The 16481-nt window shown below is 44.1% G+C and overlaps 1 protein-coding gene across 1 annotated transcript; it reads right to left on the bottom strand.

Moving 5' to 3' along the window:
- Positions 1-590: 590 nt before the first annotated feature.
- On the bottom strand, positions 591-16317 carry LOC135400936 (serine/threonine-protein phosphatase 2A 56 kDa regulatory subunit epsilon isoform-like). Its single transcript, XM_064632956.1, has 10 exons — positions 15665-16317; positions 13191-13387; positions 12257-12358; positions 9504-9596; positions 9286-9416; positions 6897-7119; positions 5089-5139; positions 4891-5010; positions 4234-4463; positions 591-1075 (listed from the first exon to the last, which is right to left on the bottom strand). Exons 1-10 carry the CDS (start codon positions 15831-15833, stop codon positions 937-939), a joined length of 1455 nt encoding a protein of 484 aa, XP_064489026.1. The 5' UTR covers positions 15834-16317; the 3' UTR covers positions 591-936.
- Positions 16318-16481: the final 164 nt, after the last annotated feature.

The following is a 16481-nucleotide window of genomic DNA, read 5'->3' as shown; positions in this document are numbered from 1 at the left end:
CACCGTCGCGAGTGAAGGTTGTGAATGCTTCCCGAGAGCATCCGCCTTCCTAAGGTACCCGTGACTGAAGGGTACCCCTCCCAGGCTCGGTGGTAGCATGGCGTAAAAATCTCAAGTACAGGGGAAGATATTTCTTTCTCCGTAAAGGGACACTGAAGTTAAAAAAAAAAAAATAAATGTCTCAGTGCATAATAGAAGATCCTGTTACATTGACAGCAATATTGGGAGGAACGGGATTAAGTTACAAACGATGCAACGGAAGAATTCCGTTCCTTTTGTATTTCCGCAAGGAAAAATTTTGTGCTTTAGTGCCCCTTTACATTACACATTCAAGAAAATTCCGCTTTCCCAATTTTGTGCAACTTTACTCGACCCAACAGCCATCAGACGACGATGTCTAGAAACGAGAAGTTTGCACGTGGCACGTGCACACAATTTCACTGGTTGGTTCACCACTCTTTAGCCATCCGACAAGAATCACCGCACGAGTTACTTCACGCCCAAGTCCCCCGGCGATATGATGCCATCCAGTTCCAACAGAATCCTTTTTTTGACACAATGCAATCACCACCAGTACCCTAGCAAGCGGCTCGGAGATGGGAAAAAACTTTAATAAACATAAGGCCGACAGAAAAATCGCAACAACATAGGTTAGAATAATAGCAGGACTGGAGATCTACGGAGGGCCGGACACGGAACACACAAAGAAACGTGGTGACTGCTGGGTTGTGGTGGGTGGGTGGGAAGGAAAAAAAAAAAAAAAAAACGAAAAGAAAACATGGTGTAGAGAAGCGAAGCGATGACTACGAGAGGGTGTGGGGGGGTGTAAGAGCGGTGGCGGCAGCATCAACAGTTTTTACTTTTCTGGTTTCTCTTTTATGTTTTTGTCTCATTTCACTTTTTTCTGCTTGTGGCTGCAATGGTGGCTATTGGGCACTAGTTGGTTGCAGAAGGTGGGGGCGGAGAAGAGGAGGGGTTGTTCCTGGTGGCGTTGCCCATCCTAGACCGATGGTTGACTTCCAACTGTGAAAGCCGTTTCCAAAGCTCGTCACGCTCTTTTTCCTTCTTCTTTTCCCTGGTGTTCACAAAAAACAAAGAGCTTAGGGACGGTGTCACCCACACTGAGCAATATACTAAGAGCCTTGTGTTTTAGGGCTAGAAAAGTGAGGTTGCGCCCGAGTCATGTTCACCTTAAGAAGGAAAAGACATCGAGTCCATCAACTACATATGCCGTTGGAGGTAAGGAGACGCAATAGCGCACCAGGAGAGATACTGCAGCGCCACCGTGCGCCATCAGGAGGGGGAGCTCACTTTATGCTGCAGCGTAGCGTCATGCGGCCAGTATTATCAGCCAATACGGAGGCAGAGCGAGTATGATGGATTACCTTATCTGGCGCGGGGAGAGAGCGTAACCTTCTCTGCGGCCAGTCATCCTATCTGCAGCGCAGTAATATTTTGAGAGCTTACGGACTAGATTTCGTTTCCTTCTTAAGCTGAACACGACTATAGTTAGTTAGATAGGTTGTTAGGTAGGTGCAAAAATTTTTCCCCCAGAATGAAAGGTGCTGTTGCCTTGACAGCAACACAAAATGAACGGTCATTGAAGTCAACGGAGGCATCGTTCGTGACTTACGAACACGAAACCGCAGTTTGCACCTTCCCTCCTTTTTAAGAAGCACGACAACGTGGTGCGGCCTCCCATTGGTCTCCCCAGACAACTTCGTGCGGTGAATGGCTAATTCATTGAAAAGGACCAATGAAAGGTCGCTCCACATTTTCGCGCTTCCTGAGGAGGAGGAGAATAGAGGGAAGGTGCAAACTGCTGTGTTCATTCACGCATAAATCACAAAGACGCAATGGATCAATACTGTTCCTTATGCGCTGGTATCATGGTAACGGCATCTTTCATTCGGCGCTGATAAATTTTTGCACTTTAGTGCTCCTTCAAATGCGATTAGCACTTGTTTTAAATTGTTCGCCCGAAAAATCTGCTTTTCATGCAATATTGCCAGATTTTGCCCTATTTTATAGCTCCTGAAATAGAACCAGACTTTTACCACCTTCAATTTCAAAAATCCTAAAACCCAAAAACACGAGGTCTAAATATACTGCAACACATATTTCTCACCCTTCTCAATACTACTATCTTTCTGCAAGATTGCAAGAGAACCTAATGGCTAGTAAGTTCATGGGTCTGAGGAAAAGAAATGTCACTTGTAACGAACAAACATTAATGCTTCCACATTTTTTATTTCAGCACATTTACTCCTGGATATAGTTTCCATCGTCACTACTTGCTCCCATCTTCCAGAAAGTTTTTCGAAGCCATCTCTGTAAAAGTTCTCGTCCTTGGAACAGAACCATCAAGGGCCTTGGAGATGTCATAGTCAGAAGTGAAACACTTGTCCTTCAAATCATTTTGCATTGACCCGAACAAATAGTAGTCCAAAGCGGCAAGGTCTAGAGAGTACGGCGGGTGACTCAGAACCTCCCAATGAGGCTGTTTATTATTTGCTGGGTGACCATTGCAGCGTGGGGCCGAGCATTCTCATGTGGTAGAGGACAATGCCCTTTCTATTTGCCAGTACAGGCAGCTTTTCTCACATGACATCGCTTAACCGCTGAAGCTGGCGACAGAATCGTTCAGCGGTGACCTGCTCATGGTGTCCCAGCAGTTCATAGTGTACAGGGCCTTCGTTATCCCACACGACCGACAACATTACTTTCTTCTTGTGAAGTTCGGGCTTTGGGACAGCAATGGAATGATCCAGGAAATGCAGTACACACTTTTCCACATTGAGTTTTCATGCAGAATCAATTTTTCTCCCCCAGTAACAAGCCGGTCCAAGAACGGGTTGATCTCGTTACGCACAGAGAGAGATGGGCCCACCCGTGTGCGATTGGATAATTTTTTTTGCTGTCAGCTGACGGGGTACCCACATGCAGTACTTCCATACAAATCCGAAGAGATGGATGTGCGCGAGAACGGTTGTACGGTGAACGGTTGTATGGTGTACACCAAGGTTTGCTCCGATCTCAACCGAAGTCAAATGGGGGTCCTCCTCCAGCATGTCTTTCAGAAGCTTGTCATCCACTTTAGAGGGATGTCCTGAACGTGCTCATCTTCCAAACTGAAGTCACCGCTCCTATAAAGTGTGAAAACCATCGCTGGCACGTGTGGGTCGTCACTGTTTCCTCTCCAAATGTGGTGCACAGGTTTTTGCGCACAGTACTTGCATTATTACCTCTTTGAAATTTGTAAAGAAGACAGTGTCGCAGGTGCGCTTTGTCCGTAGCAATTTCTTTCACACGGTGTTCCTGTTCTAGCTAAACAGATAACATCAAAACGGTACACTATCTTTTCTCTTATCACCGAGTCCATTCCTATCTCGGACAGGAAAATGGACAGAAAAACGACAGAACTTTCCCGCAGTCCCAACAGAACTGGGTGGAGGCACATTAACACATGGGGGCAGACCTATCAGCTCCAACAGCTGTTGCTGATTCTGGATTCTGAAGACACGAGATATAGTCCGTAGTGGCACTTTAACTTGACGAAGAACTGAGCTCCACCGAAAATTTGCGTGCCTCGAAATGACGGTTTTCGCAATTTTCTTTCTGCCCTTACCATTATGGTAGTAAGTGTCTTTTGCAATGGAATGGGGTAAATTCAACATGCACTTTCTGTTTATGGCAAAAAAAAAAAACACATCAAGTTCACTTGGCAAATATTAGAGTCAAATTCAGAAAATTCAATTCCTCGTGAATTAAAATTGATAAAAGTGCTCCGAAGTCATGGCAAATGCTCCCCCCACCCCCAAAGAGATAAATAGCATTGGTCGCATAATTTTCGGGCAGCTAATTAAAAAAAAAATCCATGACACATTACGTGAAACACCCTGTAATATGGCCAATCACCAAAGACAAGTTGGGTGTTAATTTCTAGGTATATTTCGTTATTAACAAGCATTTTATTCATTTATTACAATATTCCAAGGGCTCTATGAAGGGCAACACATAATAAAACAAGTTTTTGTGCATGGCATATCAGCCACATCAGTTAATCCAATGTGCCTGCAGTCCACCTTCAGTGACCAAGAATGTTGGAAAAAAAATAAAGAGAGAATACCCATAAAAATGAATTCATGTGGCAAACAAAACTCCCTGAACACTCAGCATCATTTTGTTTTCAATATTGTTATCTTGGGAAAAGAGCTAAATGGAAGAACTCACTTCTGTCGTTCAGCCTTGTAGGAGGCAGTGAGCTCGTCGAAGAGCTTGGAGTTCATCTCCATAAAAGTCTTCAGCACATTGTATACCAGAGCCACAATAGTTTGGTTCCAGTGCTCTTTTGAAATGCGGTACAGCGCCGGAAACATGATGGGCATAACCGCTTGGTTGTTCTCTTCTATGAGACTCAAGATGTACTCGTTGTTCCAGAAGTACAGAGCTCGTTCGGCCACCTGCAGTTGCAAGATGCGTTCCACAGCATCAGCTTAGGGCCACAAAAAATGTTCTCAACCCTGAGCCTCCAATTTAGCCCGCTAACTGCCACAACACCGGACTTGAAACTTCTGTCTGGGCTGTGAAGAGTCAGTGGCTTATCACTTCCAAGATGCGTTCACCAAAATGAGACCCACAAAAATTTGTTCTTCTTCCCCGACAAATTAGTTAAAGCCCCGTGAGGGGTGGACATGAAGGCAGTGCACCCACATGATTTCTTGCATTCTAAAATTGCCCAATGTTGAACGTGCACTCTCTTGTTTTGGGGAATAAATAAAGCAAATAAATAATAAAGCAAACATACAAAAAGGACACTGAAGTACATTTGTTTTGACGCAGCACTTTTGATGTTCTGCAGCTCAAGCCAAGATGAGCTTTGCACCTTACCTGAAAATGAGGACTGCAAACACATTTGGCTATCTGTTTGAAGAGTGGTTCCTGAATTCTTGCAAACTGCGTGGGCTCTATCACATCCAGGATTTCTTCAATTTCTCCGAGAAACATTACCTGCGTCGACACAGGGACAGTTAAGGGAAACTGAATATCACTCGTTCAGAGCTGCTACGTATGAGAAAGCAAACTTGCCTCTTTTTGACTGCACGTCTTTGGCCAGAATTTTAGTAAACCTTTCATGACCTGACAAGAAACAACAGGAATCAGTAATGTGCGTTGTCAGGTGACAATACCCTGATATAAATATGTTGGTATGTACAATTGTTCAGAGTCAATACACACAATTTACAAGCATTGGACGAGATAGCAGCAGTGTAAACGGTGCTGTGAGACAGAAACGACCATGGACACTACTTGCCGGGATTTTCCCCATACTGACCCCCACCCCCCCCAAAGATCTTTGCAACACCCCCCCAATTAACTGCCAGAAATGCACAGAATATTGAACAGCACTGACTTTCAGTTTATACAGTATTTTTCTGCATGAACAACACACTTTACACAGGAAAAATTTGCGGTGACATTACATTTGAGAGGAAAATTTTTTGGGTCCGCAAGGCTTTAGGCGTAGAATTTACTTTGGCGACTTTCAGTTTGCTTCTATCTAAGTAATCTCATTAACATAATTCAATAATTATTTAACTAATCATTAATTAAACTAATTACATTAACCTAACCCTAAACCAAACCGTACACAAAATATCTGATGAATCAGCCACATAAATGATCATAAACGATTTTAAAGATGTAAATTCTATGTAAAAAAATGTTAGACCTCAACACTATACTCAACTATAATTTTGTTCTGAAACACCTGGATTGTTGTCCCTGGTATTATAGAAAGTTCTCTCGGTGTTGCTTGAATCATGGCCTTTCCATACGATGCTGCCGTCTGTGCTGTCAAGTACTGAAGGAATTCCAGGTATGATAAGGCTGTTCACAATTAACACCTAGAAATATGACACCCCACAGCAGAACAATTCACACCGGCCTGTAGAGGGCACGCTCCACTTTCCCAGTTTTCGTGTGTCGTCCCACAGTCCGTATATAGTCGTAGAATGTTCTGTCCCAAGGACATGTTGACAACAACCAATGGTTGCAGTGCAAGCGAATGTCAGTCCTCCAACAGTCACAGCGAACTTGGTACACCACTCAGCTCACTTCTTTAAAACTGGCTAGACTAGACGCCCTCGAAAAGTTTCCGTTGACTGCAGAAAGAGTAAATGTTCCCGATTGCTCTGTGTCGATAATGATGCCGAGAAAGACTGGCAACTTAACTGATATTCACGAGCACTATCGATAAACAACAGTGAAATTTTTACTCAAAACAGCGAAGTACTTTTAGAGAATTTTGCAGAATTATACTGCAATAGTAGATGCAGGATGTTGTCAGCAGTGAACTGTTCACTCTCATAAAATCACGAAAATAAACTGAATGGGTGAGGGTAAGCGTCACCAATATGAGGAGTGTTTCGGTTCCTCGCCCTCCAAGATTTCCCTCAAGTTCAGAGAAACAGTTGTTTTTGCTCAGGTCAATCAATTCACACTGTTGCAAATATCAACGACGAAAAGTAGAATGGCATGCATCCTGAGTAGGTCACAGCTTACAAGACCATCACCACCTACACCATGGTATCTGCAATTTTCCAGTGACAGAACCCAATTTCACTATGTAGCTTGCTAATACTCAGTACACAGTACTAGTACTCCCCAATTTGGAAAACAAGTTCTTTTCCAGTGTTCGAATATTTTGGCTCCACTTTAAATAGGCCTAAAAGGCCTCAAGAAGTGCTTACTGGAGACAGGAAAAGCATGAGTCTGCTAGAAATAAGATACAATATGTCACTCGTTTGAAGCGAATTCTCAAAGTTCTCCCAGGCAACAACGGACACAATGTTTGAACCAGGAGGCTAAGGCTAACAAAAGCATAGGGTGCTCACTTGCTCAGTAAGTGTTGCATCTTTCTCCAGGAACTGCACAACACAGTATGCCAGCTGAGCATGGTAGAGTCCCAAACACTTTGGCTTATGCAGAGGAATGAGAACTTTGACCAGAAACTGCTTGTGTTCCGCCTTCAGTGGGAGCGCAAAGCCGTTGATGATCGAGCCCAGGATTTCCAGGAGCTCCCCAACACCATTGAAGTGTTCCGTCTCGTAAATAAACCTGAAAAAACCATTCCACCACTGTGAGGGGGAAACTACTTCTATGATGTCACACATCTCGTAAGTCCTTGGGTAATTCCAAGATTTGATTACTCACTAAGCTGCATCACTGTACATACAACAGACATTACACAAGGTCCTCAGGTATATCCCAGGACGCCAACATACATAATGAATCTAGGCTCTGAAAAACAGTCAGATCTTATAGCATCATGTCTATGTCTTCGTAGACGATCCCAATTTGGCACTACACACAAAACTAGCACCTCACGGAGTGTGCTGCTCTGCATATTTTTTTGCATACCGGCGTGGAGCGGTAACGAAGGTTCACTTTGTGAAGGATACCCCTGCACCAATCACATTGTAAGTTGTCACTTTCACATTTAGGATTATCCTAGAGCAGCTGTAACCATAAGGCAGAAATAATTTATAACCATAAATTTATGCAGTTTATAGCCACAAGGCAACCGGCACCGAAATGGCAGCACGGTCCTATTTACAGCGACCGTGTGCATAGTAAAAAATCTCATTATTATCAGAGTCACAACCATGCCTTAAAGGAGCAGTGCTCTAAGACCGAAAAAAAAAATTAGTTTTTGATCGTGATGGAATGTCCGATCACTAAATAACGTTTTCACGCAAGAAATATGAGCATAGCAGAAAAATATCGCGCGCAGCAGTCGATTGATTCTCACGAGTGCGGAGAGCTCTCTCCTACTCCCGTGGAAGACACGTGAGAAATGACGGGCACCTCCGTCACGATGTGACGTTGTACGTTGCGTCCACTCCTAGGGCTCGCAAGTGACCTCGGCTGCGATCTGACACCGACAATTGTCAAGGTGACGGCGGGCTCCTTTCGCGCGCGTTGTTCTACCGAGAGACGCATGCGCATCAGAAACGGCTACCTTCTTTTTCTTTTCTTTTTTTACAGAACATGGCGTCGGAAACATTGGTCGTCCGATCAGTCTGCCGCCAGCCGATTCTTTTCGGTGTCACGGTGAAGACACGCAGTGCAACGAAATCAGGAACTCGCGTGTGGATTGAGGTCAGCACTCCTCCAAAAGGGAATGGGGACGTGCAGGTGCAGTGCGAGTGGAAGTTGCGATCGTTGAACTAGTTCAATAAAATGCAAACAGAAAGAACGCACTTTGTTTGTCTTGTTTTCCAGGAACGAATACGAGGTGAGTCGCGTCATGTTGCATCGCTTCGCGAACAGCACGAACCGCCACTCTGCGTATCGCCTCATGTAAGGCGCTGGTACTTTTCGTTAGTTGGAGACGTGTATAATAAACAAAAACAATGACTATAAGACACACGATCGCGTTACCATTATGAGCGTAATGTTTTATTCGTTTGCACCTCTGTTTTATGCCTCAAACCAACAGAACATAATGAACCGCTGTCAACAAGGAGCATGCTGTGTCCGAAGCAGACGAATTTTCCGTAGCGAATGAGAGCACGTTTAACGTTTGACGTCACAGTCAATGGGGAGTGGCTTGTGGCTGGAGCGCGCGAGCCTCCCGCCACGGAAGCGATTTTATAAATCGAATTGCGCTGTAACAAAACATTGTTCAGCCGAAATATTTTACGAGAATGATTTTTGCACACTGCTTGACAAATTAAAAACGGTTTTCAGCCATTTAAATTTCCTTTCCATGCTCCTTTAACACATATTTCGTTATTTTCATTCACAGAAATGTAAAGTAGCCATATCCTCACGGGTTCACATACTGCTGATAATCAGTACAAAGATGCACTCCATAACTCATAAACCATAAAAAAAAAAAAAAAAAGTAGGTGACTAGCAATTTAGTAAAAAAAGAAAAGAAAGGGGAAAAGACAGAAACGAGAGAGGAAGATAATGAAGCAAAAATGGTAGTCTCGAAAAAAGCACTTGATTACCCAGTAGACTCGTAAGCAACCCTCAAATTCCATACATACTGGGTAGGGTACGGGGACAGTAGCTTGAAAAGCGAAAGCTTAACAGTAAAAAGGAAAGGTGCCCTGAACCAAGTAATATCGTTTCGTTTTCAGTGAACCTCATTTTTGGGACAGGTGGAGGGACTGCACCGCACTTTTCACTTCAAACATTCAACTTCTGAGACCAGCACAATGGAACAGTTACAACATTTGCAGTTTTGAACTCATTCAAAACTGAGGCAATCACCTTAGAAAGATGTTGTTAATCTGCTTCCTAATGAATGCCCTCAGTCCGAGGAACTTCCCGTAGATCCTGTGCAAGACCGTCTTGAGAAAGTCTCGTTCTCGGGGGTCTTCACTGTCAAACAGCTCTAAGAGCTGCGATGTAGAAGTCAAAGTTACTCCTCCCATTGAAGGCAAACAGCATGTAACAACAACAACAACAACGACAAGCATGTGCAGTACCTGTAGAACAAACTTCTGGTCTATTACTTTCTTCCCAATGCTCGGCTGGAAGTCTGGGGACTCCAGAAACCTTAGGAAGAACTCGTACACAAGCTGCAGAGAAAGCACAATTGAATGCACGGCTGCTCTAAACGAAAGTGAACCTAGTCTATGTGTCATCACGCAGGGCGGGCATTATGTAATATTGGGACACCGAGAAATAAAGCAGTTCCAGAAGTGGAAGTATGTGATTTCCGATGTTGCAGAAGGTTTGTGATATTTTGCCATTGCTACACAGAGAAGATATCAAACTTTACATTGTACGATATGTGCCATCTAGCCGCAGCAGATGGTGATCTTGAGCTGGTGAATTTAGAAAATCCGAGGCTCTACTAAACAAAAATAGATAGTTAAATGAAACCTTTGGGTTCGCCATTCCCTAGGCACTACCTGCTATGTAAAAAATTTGGCTGGTGTGTCGACAGCAGGAGCTCATTCTGCCTTCAATGACTGTCTCTGTGACTAAACTTGTTTCAGAGATAGCCTCAAAAATATCCATGAAATATGCTCTAACAAAATACACTAAATTAAGGTTGAATGCAGCAAACTTAGAAACCACAATGAGGTAAGACACAACATGTAAATCCATGCGTTAATATTCAATTTACAAAAATGCCATGAAAAATTAGGAATGTACAAATCTACGTGACTTTGGAGGAGAGGCACGAGGAAAGGCACCCTGCTGCGACATAAGCTGTCTTCGATTTGTCAAAAAGTGTACGGGGCACTGTAAAAAAATGCTAACAAAGAGCAGGTCAGGTGCTGCCCTTGTGCCATGCTTCTATAAGACAGTCAAGAAGTTTAAGTGAAGTTACTGAGTACCAGACAAAGAAGCAACTGAGTAGAGTACTAAATACTGAACCTTGAAAAGTATTTGAGTACAATACCGAATACCCTCAAAAGTTACTCATTACCTTCAAGACACTATTCAAGTGAGAATTTGTGAAATTTACAAACAAATACAAAGAAAGCAAAGATAGAAACGGATATAATTCGGATACTCTCAATTTCCTGCAACAACTTCTTCGTACATGCTCTCCTCTGCGGACACCTTACCCGATAATGTCGCTCGTGCGGATACTCGATGCTGTGATCGGAGGAGGAGGAAGAGCAGCACAAAACAAACACAAGCGAGGAAGCCACTTTAAAACACATCTATCGTTTCAGTCAATAGTTAATTTCAAGTACTAACATTTACAGCCCCCATTGCTCGCCATTACTCCATGGAACAACGTTTCCCTACCCTGGCTTCGACAGACCGTGGGCATTCACTAACATGCTCTTCAGACCAACACACTGTCCCGTATATTTCCCGTATATATATGTCCCATGAGTATTCACCTAAGGTGCCGCCCACTTTTGCAGGCTGTGCCGCAGAAGGACCCAGGATACCCAGGAATATCGGAGATGAAACGCACAAACAAGTAAACGCAACCAAAACAGACGACGTTAATCCTTTTCTCAACCTCCCTGTCTCCCGAAAAAAAAAAAAAAAAAAAAAAGATCATGACAGGTAGCGTCTCAGGAGTAACTTCAGAAGTGAGTAAAAGTTACTGTTAAAAAAGTATTTGAGTTAAGTAAGTTTTAAAAGTACTTAAGTTATGTACAAGTCAGCCTCGTGCATCCAATCCAATAAAATCCAATCGAATAAAAAGGTCAGATCGTTTGTCACAGACTCACGCACTGCATCGCAACTTTTTGAGGGACTGTTGACATATTATTTTTGCATCCAATCTGCGCATATTATTTGTGCATCCAAGCCTGGTGCATCCAATCCAATAGAATCCAATCGAATAGAAAAGCGTAAGCCTCACGTCGTTTGGCACAGACTCACGCACTGCATCACACCTCTTTGAGGGGCCGTTGACATATTATTTGATTAGATGAGCAAACATTCGGCCTATCTTAACAAAATTGCGGCTCTAACACGGAACGGTACGCATCGGATTGATGATGAGACGTCGCCAACAACCCCATCTACCACATTCATGGCGTTCGCTCCACGGTGCATGAAACGTTGCGCGGACGTCGAAGGAGGTGCCACATTTTCATGAACTCGTGCTGCACTCCCGCGGCCATATTTCCAGTAGTTGAACCGAAATACACTAGTTCGAGATGCACACTACAACCACTAGAGTCACGTGGCACGTGTGACCTTGGGGGTCCATCACTCAATTCATTTACACCGCCTTTATGTAACACTAACATTTGCAAGCTCCTTTCTGTGCCCCAAAAAGCACCAAATTTCAAACAAATTAATACAGGAGGTAATACTAATAATAATAACTTTCTTTTTGTTAAGGTACCCAAAACAACCACTGGGGTCTTCTTACGTAATGATTTTACGAGATTTGAAATGTATTTAACGGGGCACTCTATCCCCACTGAAATCACAGCATCCTGTCAAGAGAACAAAAGTGTGACACCAGACTACAAGGATCTTCTGAAAGAGGACAGAAAAAAGTGACAGGTGGGGTGACAGTCATGATGGAGGAGCCATCAACAGATGAGATTCAAGAACGTATCAGTTACTTGAAGCACTGCCAAAGATGCTCCTAATGACTGTAAACAGAGCCATTTGTCTTTCGGGACAGAACTCGCAAAATTATCTTGTGTTTGTAAAAGTTTACTTCGGGTTAAATGCTCCCCGCACACCATTCGTAGAGCTTTAGTTAGATAAAAAAAAAAAAGAATGTAGGAGAACAAGTTCCAACCTGAAGGTGAGGCCAGGAGGCCTCTAATGTTGGATCGTCCTCTTCAGGGTCGAAATCTGGGTTTTCACTTGGAGGTAACGTGCGGAATAGATTTGATGATATCTGCGTGGACAAAAAATGGTCTAAATGTAATAGCCACCTTTTCAATATTGCACTGCGGGTGAACTACTGCGGCGCGTGTGTTTTGGGGAATTTCGCAATCATTGTGTTCAACTGGGACGAATTTTTCGGCCGTAGGGGTGTTGAAAGTCCAGCGCCACAGCGAAGGTGGAGTTGGAAGGATTGGTACGCCAAGAACTATCTGCGTAGACCAAGATGGCATTGCAGAACACATGCTCCACAGGGTGCGGAATGAGCCCAAAAACGCTTCCAATTACGGCGTTCAGTTACTTGGGATGCAACTGTGTGAGTAACAGATATGGAGATGTGCTCTGTGTCAGACAGACAGTGACGGTACCCATGAATATGTTCCAGCAAAGTAACACATTTTCCTTACTACCTAATAAAACATTACTTATAGACATATTTCACATAGTTCATAAAAGTGAACGACGCAAATCATCTGTCGTATAAGAACAGAATACCAGATATGCTGCCTGATGCCTGTGCATGGAAGAGGGGCGAGGACCCCCCCGCAGAGGTAGATGGGGGAGGGGTGATTGTACTATTGCCCCACACAGGGGCGCATCCGGACCCTCGGTCTGGGGGGCAGTGTGGTTTCTTTGTCGGAACGCGTAGTGGGGGAATGGAGAGAGGGAAATCCAACGTATAAACTGACATTTGAGGGGGCGGTCGCCCACCCACTCCCAGATCCACCACTGCCCCCACATCCCCGCTCAACGGTGTATCGCGTTACGTGTGTAACGTCGTGTGCTGTGTTCAAGGCAGTTGGGTGCAAATTGCAAAGAAACAGTGGCCAGTAATAGACACCTACCATGCGAATAATTTCAGGGTATACAGACTCTGTGAGGACGCCTCGTCCAGCTGTGATATAGTCCACCAGCTCGTTCAGAGTGGCTCTCTTTATCTCTTTGCCTTTGATGTCTGCCACGGGGTCCATGAAGTCAAACACCACGCTGCACTGGCGCAGTTTCCGAATCAGGAGCTCCTCCTGTTCTGTGCTCGCCACATCTGCACGAAACAATCGTCAAGAAAAGTGACTTTTGTGATAGAGTAGGTACACTGTTTACCAGGCACCACAACAGAAGTCACATTCCTTTCAAACATAGCACAACTGCGTTCATGGCAACAGCAGTGAGAACGTTTCCATGCCCTATTGTAAATATTGACACTGAGCATGGCTGAAAGGAAACGCAAGACACTTCTCACTAAACATGTGCACAGTATACATAGGGTTCTTCGTTTTCGGCTTTTATGATTTTTCAAATTTGGGGGGTAAAAATCAGGCGCTATTTGCACACACGAGAATACGGGGAGAAATCGGGCGCTACGATCACTATTTGATACGTCATAGGGGAATTTTCGGGCGAAACGAAAGGCACATGAAACAAGTCATTGCTGTAACACGTGGACGAGAAACGAGAATCTTTATATTTCCGCTTGTAACTGGGGCAGTGAATGACTGTCGTGTTCAAACACTTGCTCGAGCCCCACAAAAAAAGCTTGTCTTAACTCCTGCAGTAGGGGATCATAAACGGAAGACAAATAGCTGTCTCTGCTGATATTATGATTGACTTTTCCGATGGTTTACCGAGAATGACAAGTGGAAGGACCGCGAGGATTTCGGGTAGGTATCGGGTTTTACCCGAATTCTTGAAAACTTGGGGGGGGGGGGGGGGGGGGGGGACTATCGTGAAAAATCGGGTTTAACACGAAAACGAAGAACCCTAAGTACGCACAGTAGAAAAAAAAAAAGATATTTTCTTTTTAGCAATATACTGCTCCATTTAGAATCCCAGCAATAATGAAATTCAGATGCCAGGATTAAGGCGCCACAGGAACGTGTCATCTACTGTAATGCATATGTCAGCAGGCTGCCTGTCAGATGCACAATTGCCGAGCAAATATAGTGGCTCTTTGCCCTTCCTTCGTCTGTCTGACACACTTGCACCGCAACAGAATCATTTTCTGGCGGCACCCATTTTTTAGCGCAAATCCCCTGACGTTTATAATGCTGACATACTTGCAGCGACAAAGATATCAGCAACAAGTATGCCTTCTATGTGCTATGTTCTACTATGAGCCTCAAGCCCCAAACACAATCTATGCTACAAGCATTCAAAAAACAACAACATGTAATACTATATGCCAAATACAGTGCAAGCATGTCTTCAGGATAATGTTCCCCTCTACAATACTGAAAACATTTTGCATCGTCTACATTTTCGAGGTTTCCTACCCTTCTCAGCTAACAGATCAATACCCCGATCGAGGTAAATATCCTAGAAGGCACGGTTTCCTTTGTCAACACACAAACAAACAGGATGATCTGCCATTTCCACGCATGCCAACTTGATCACAATTATGCATGCCCATCAATGCAGCATTCACTTCCATACGCTTGATGCTGCTGACCACACCAATAAAAGGCTGCATGAAATGCTAGATCATGGACAGATTATGTTTTCTGACGCCGACACGTGTTCTCCCATATCGAAACGCATTTTAGAAATGCTACAGATGCCGCCTTAGTTGAGTGTCGCAAGAATCACGTACGCGTACAGTGAATTGTACAGGCTTTGGCTAACAGCGAGTGGTACACACGGCATATTGACATAGCATTTAGATTCTTCCCCAACTGCAAGGCTGAGCGCATTCGATAACGAGGCCTGAAATTAATCGTCTCCAAGACGAATCCTGCCAAGCGGAGCACGGGGGATACCGTTGCACGTTGTGTGACATGTAACAATTTATTTCGCTAAACCTGACGCCGCTAACGGCTTGGAGGCCGTGACCACCAAAAGTTGTCATGGGAGCCAAGTCCCAAATGCGACACTGCGAAGGGCACATTCCTCGTCGCTGCTTTGCATCTCAGCCCCAGCGAAGGGTTGCTAATGTCAAATAGTGTTTGCAATTAAGAATGGTAATCGTTTTCTGATTGTGACGGGAAAACCGATCAATCGATCCCATTGAACCCCGGTCACACTCGACCGAGGATGGCACACACATTGGATCAAAGGAGGAAGGAATCACTGATTTCACCGCAACATACAACGTTTCGTTTCGCATGAGCTCAAAGAAAGATGAATATCAACAAAGCGCGTATTTTCATGACGGATGGGATAGAACGTACCGGACAGTCCAATCTACGTCCGCGGATGGTTGATACATGTCATACCTCGGCTTGAAGCAAAAGCAGAGTTGCCGAAAGCACTATGTAACACGTATTTCCGAGGTTATCTGACACGAAGAGAAATGCAACCATAAGCACAGGAATGCAATGCTTACCTTTCAATAGAGGTAGCGGCTGGAGCTCCACATCATTTGCTGACCTATATCGCGATGAGCCTTGAGATTTCCTCTGTTTTCGTTTGAGGGAACCCTTCTTGAATGGATCAATTTTGTCCACGAACGTCGTCGATGATGATACCGGATGAGATGTTGAATGCGCCGACATGGTACTCACACTTGGAACTTCAGAGGGTGGTACCTCGGATACCGCTTCTCAGCGTTGTTTCCAGGGCGTACACTTGTGATACAAACTACTTCACGGGTGTTATACATTTAAGTATGTATATATGATCCATACCAGTGGACAACACAGCGTTATGGATACTAATAAACAGCCCACGATTAGGCCTAAACGACGCTGATTCTCATCATCTCCCAACCACTAGGCCTAACATTTCATCTCACTCCACATACGTTCATGCGTAAATATCCGTATAATATGGGCTCCGGCGGCTATATTTTACATTCACAATGCGCACTACATGACTTCTCACAATTTTCGACACCATAAACTCTTTCAGTGCACGTGTAAAAAAACAGTTCTTGAACAAACCCTATAACATACACTTAGCGAGCGAGCAGACACCTCGGATTTTACATAGGCGCATTCGGCAAACTTCGGCAAGGCTTCGGAAGTCTAGCCGGGAGCCAGCCTCTGATGCTCCGCAATCTTGGGTTAGTTGTGTTGATTTCACGTCTATTACGCCACTAACTAACCAAAAATTATTTCATAATAAGTAAAGCTGTGTATTTTTGAATCAGGGTTCCCTAACACTGTAGTTTGTGCCAATTTTGATATGACGCCTACAGAATT

The sequence above is a fragment of the Ornithodoros turicata genome, chromosome 7 (genome assembly GCF_037126465.1).
Source record: "Ornithodoros turicata isolate Travis chromosome 7, ASM3712646v1, whole genome shotgun sequence".
NCBI classification, from domain to species: domain Eukaryota; kingdom Metazoa; phylum Arthropoda; class Arachnida; order Ixodida; family Argasidae; genus Ornithodoros; species Ornithodoros turicata.
The sequence above is the reverse complement of the archived record's forward strand: the minus strand, read 5'-3'. Positions and strand labels throughout refer to the sequence as shown.

What these genes read in the sequence shown, in the direction of transcription:
- LOC135400936 (XM_064632956.1), bottom strand. Translation starts at nt 15,833, where the DNA reads ATGTCGGCGCATTCAACATCTCATCCGGTATCATCATCGACGACGTTC. An exon ending in ATTAACAACATCTTTCTAAG is followed by an intron (nt 7,120 to 9,285) that starts GTGATTGCCTCA and finishes TGGTTTTTTCAG; the next exon opens with GTTTATTTACGAGACGGAAC. An exon ending in TACAAGGCTGAACGACAGAA is followed by an intron (nt 1,076 to 4,233) that starts GTGAGTTCTTCC and finishes TGTGAACACCAG; the next exon opens with GGAAAAGAAGAAGGAAAAAG.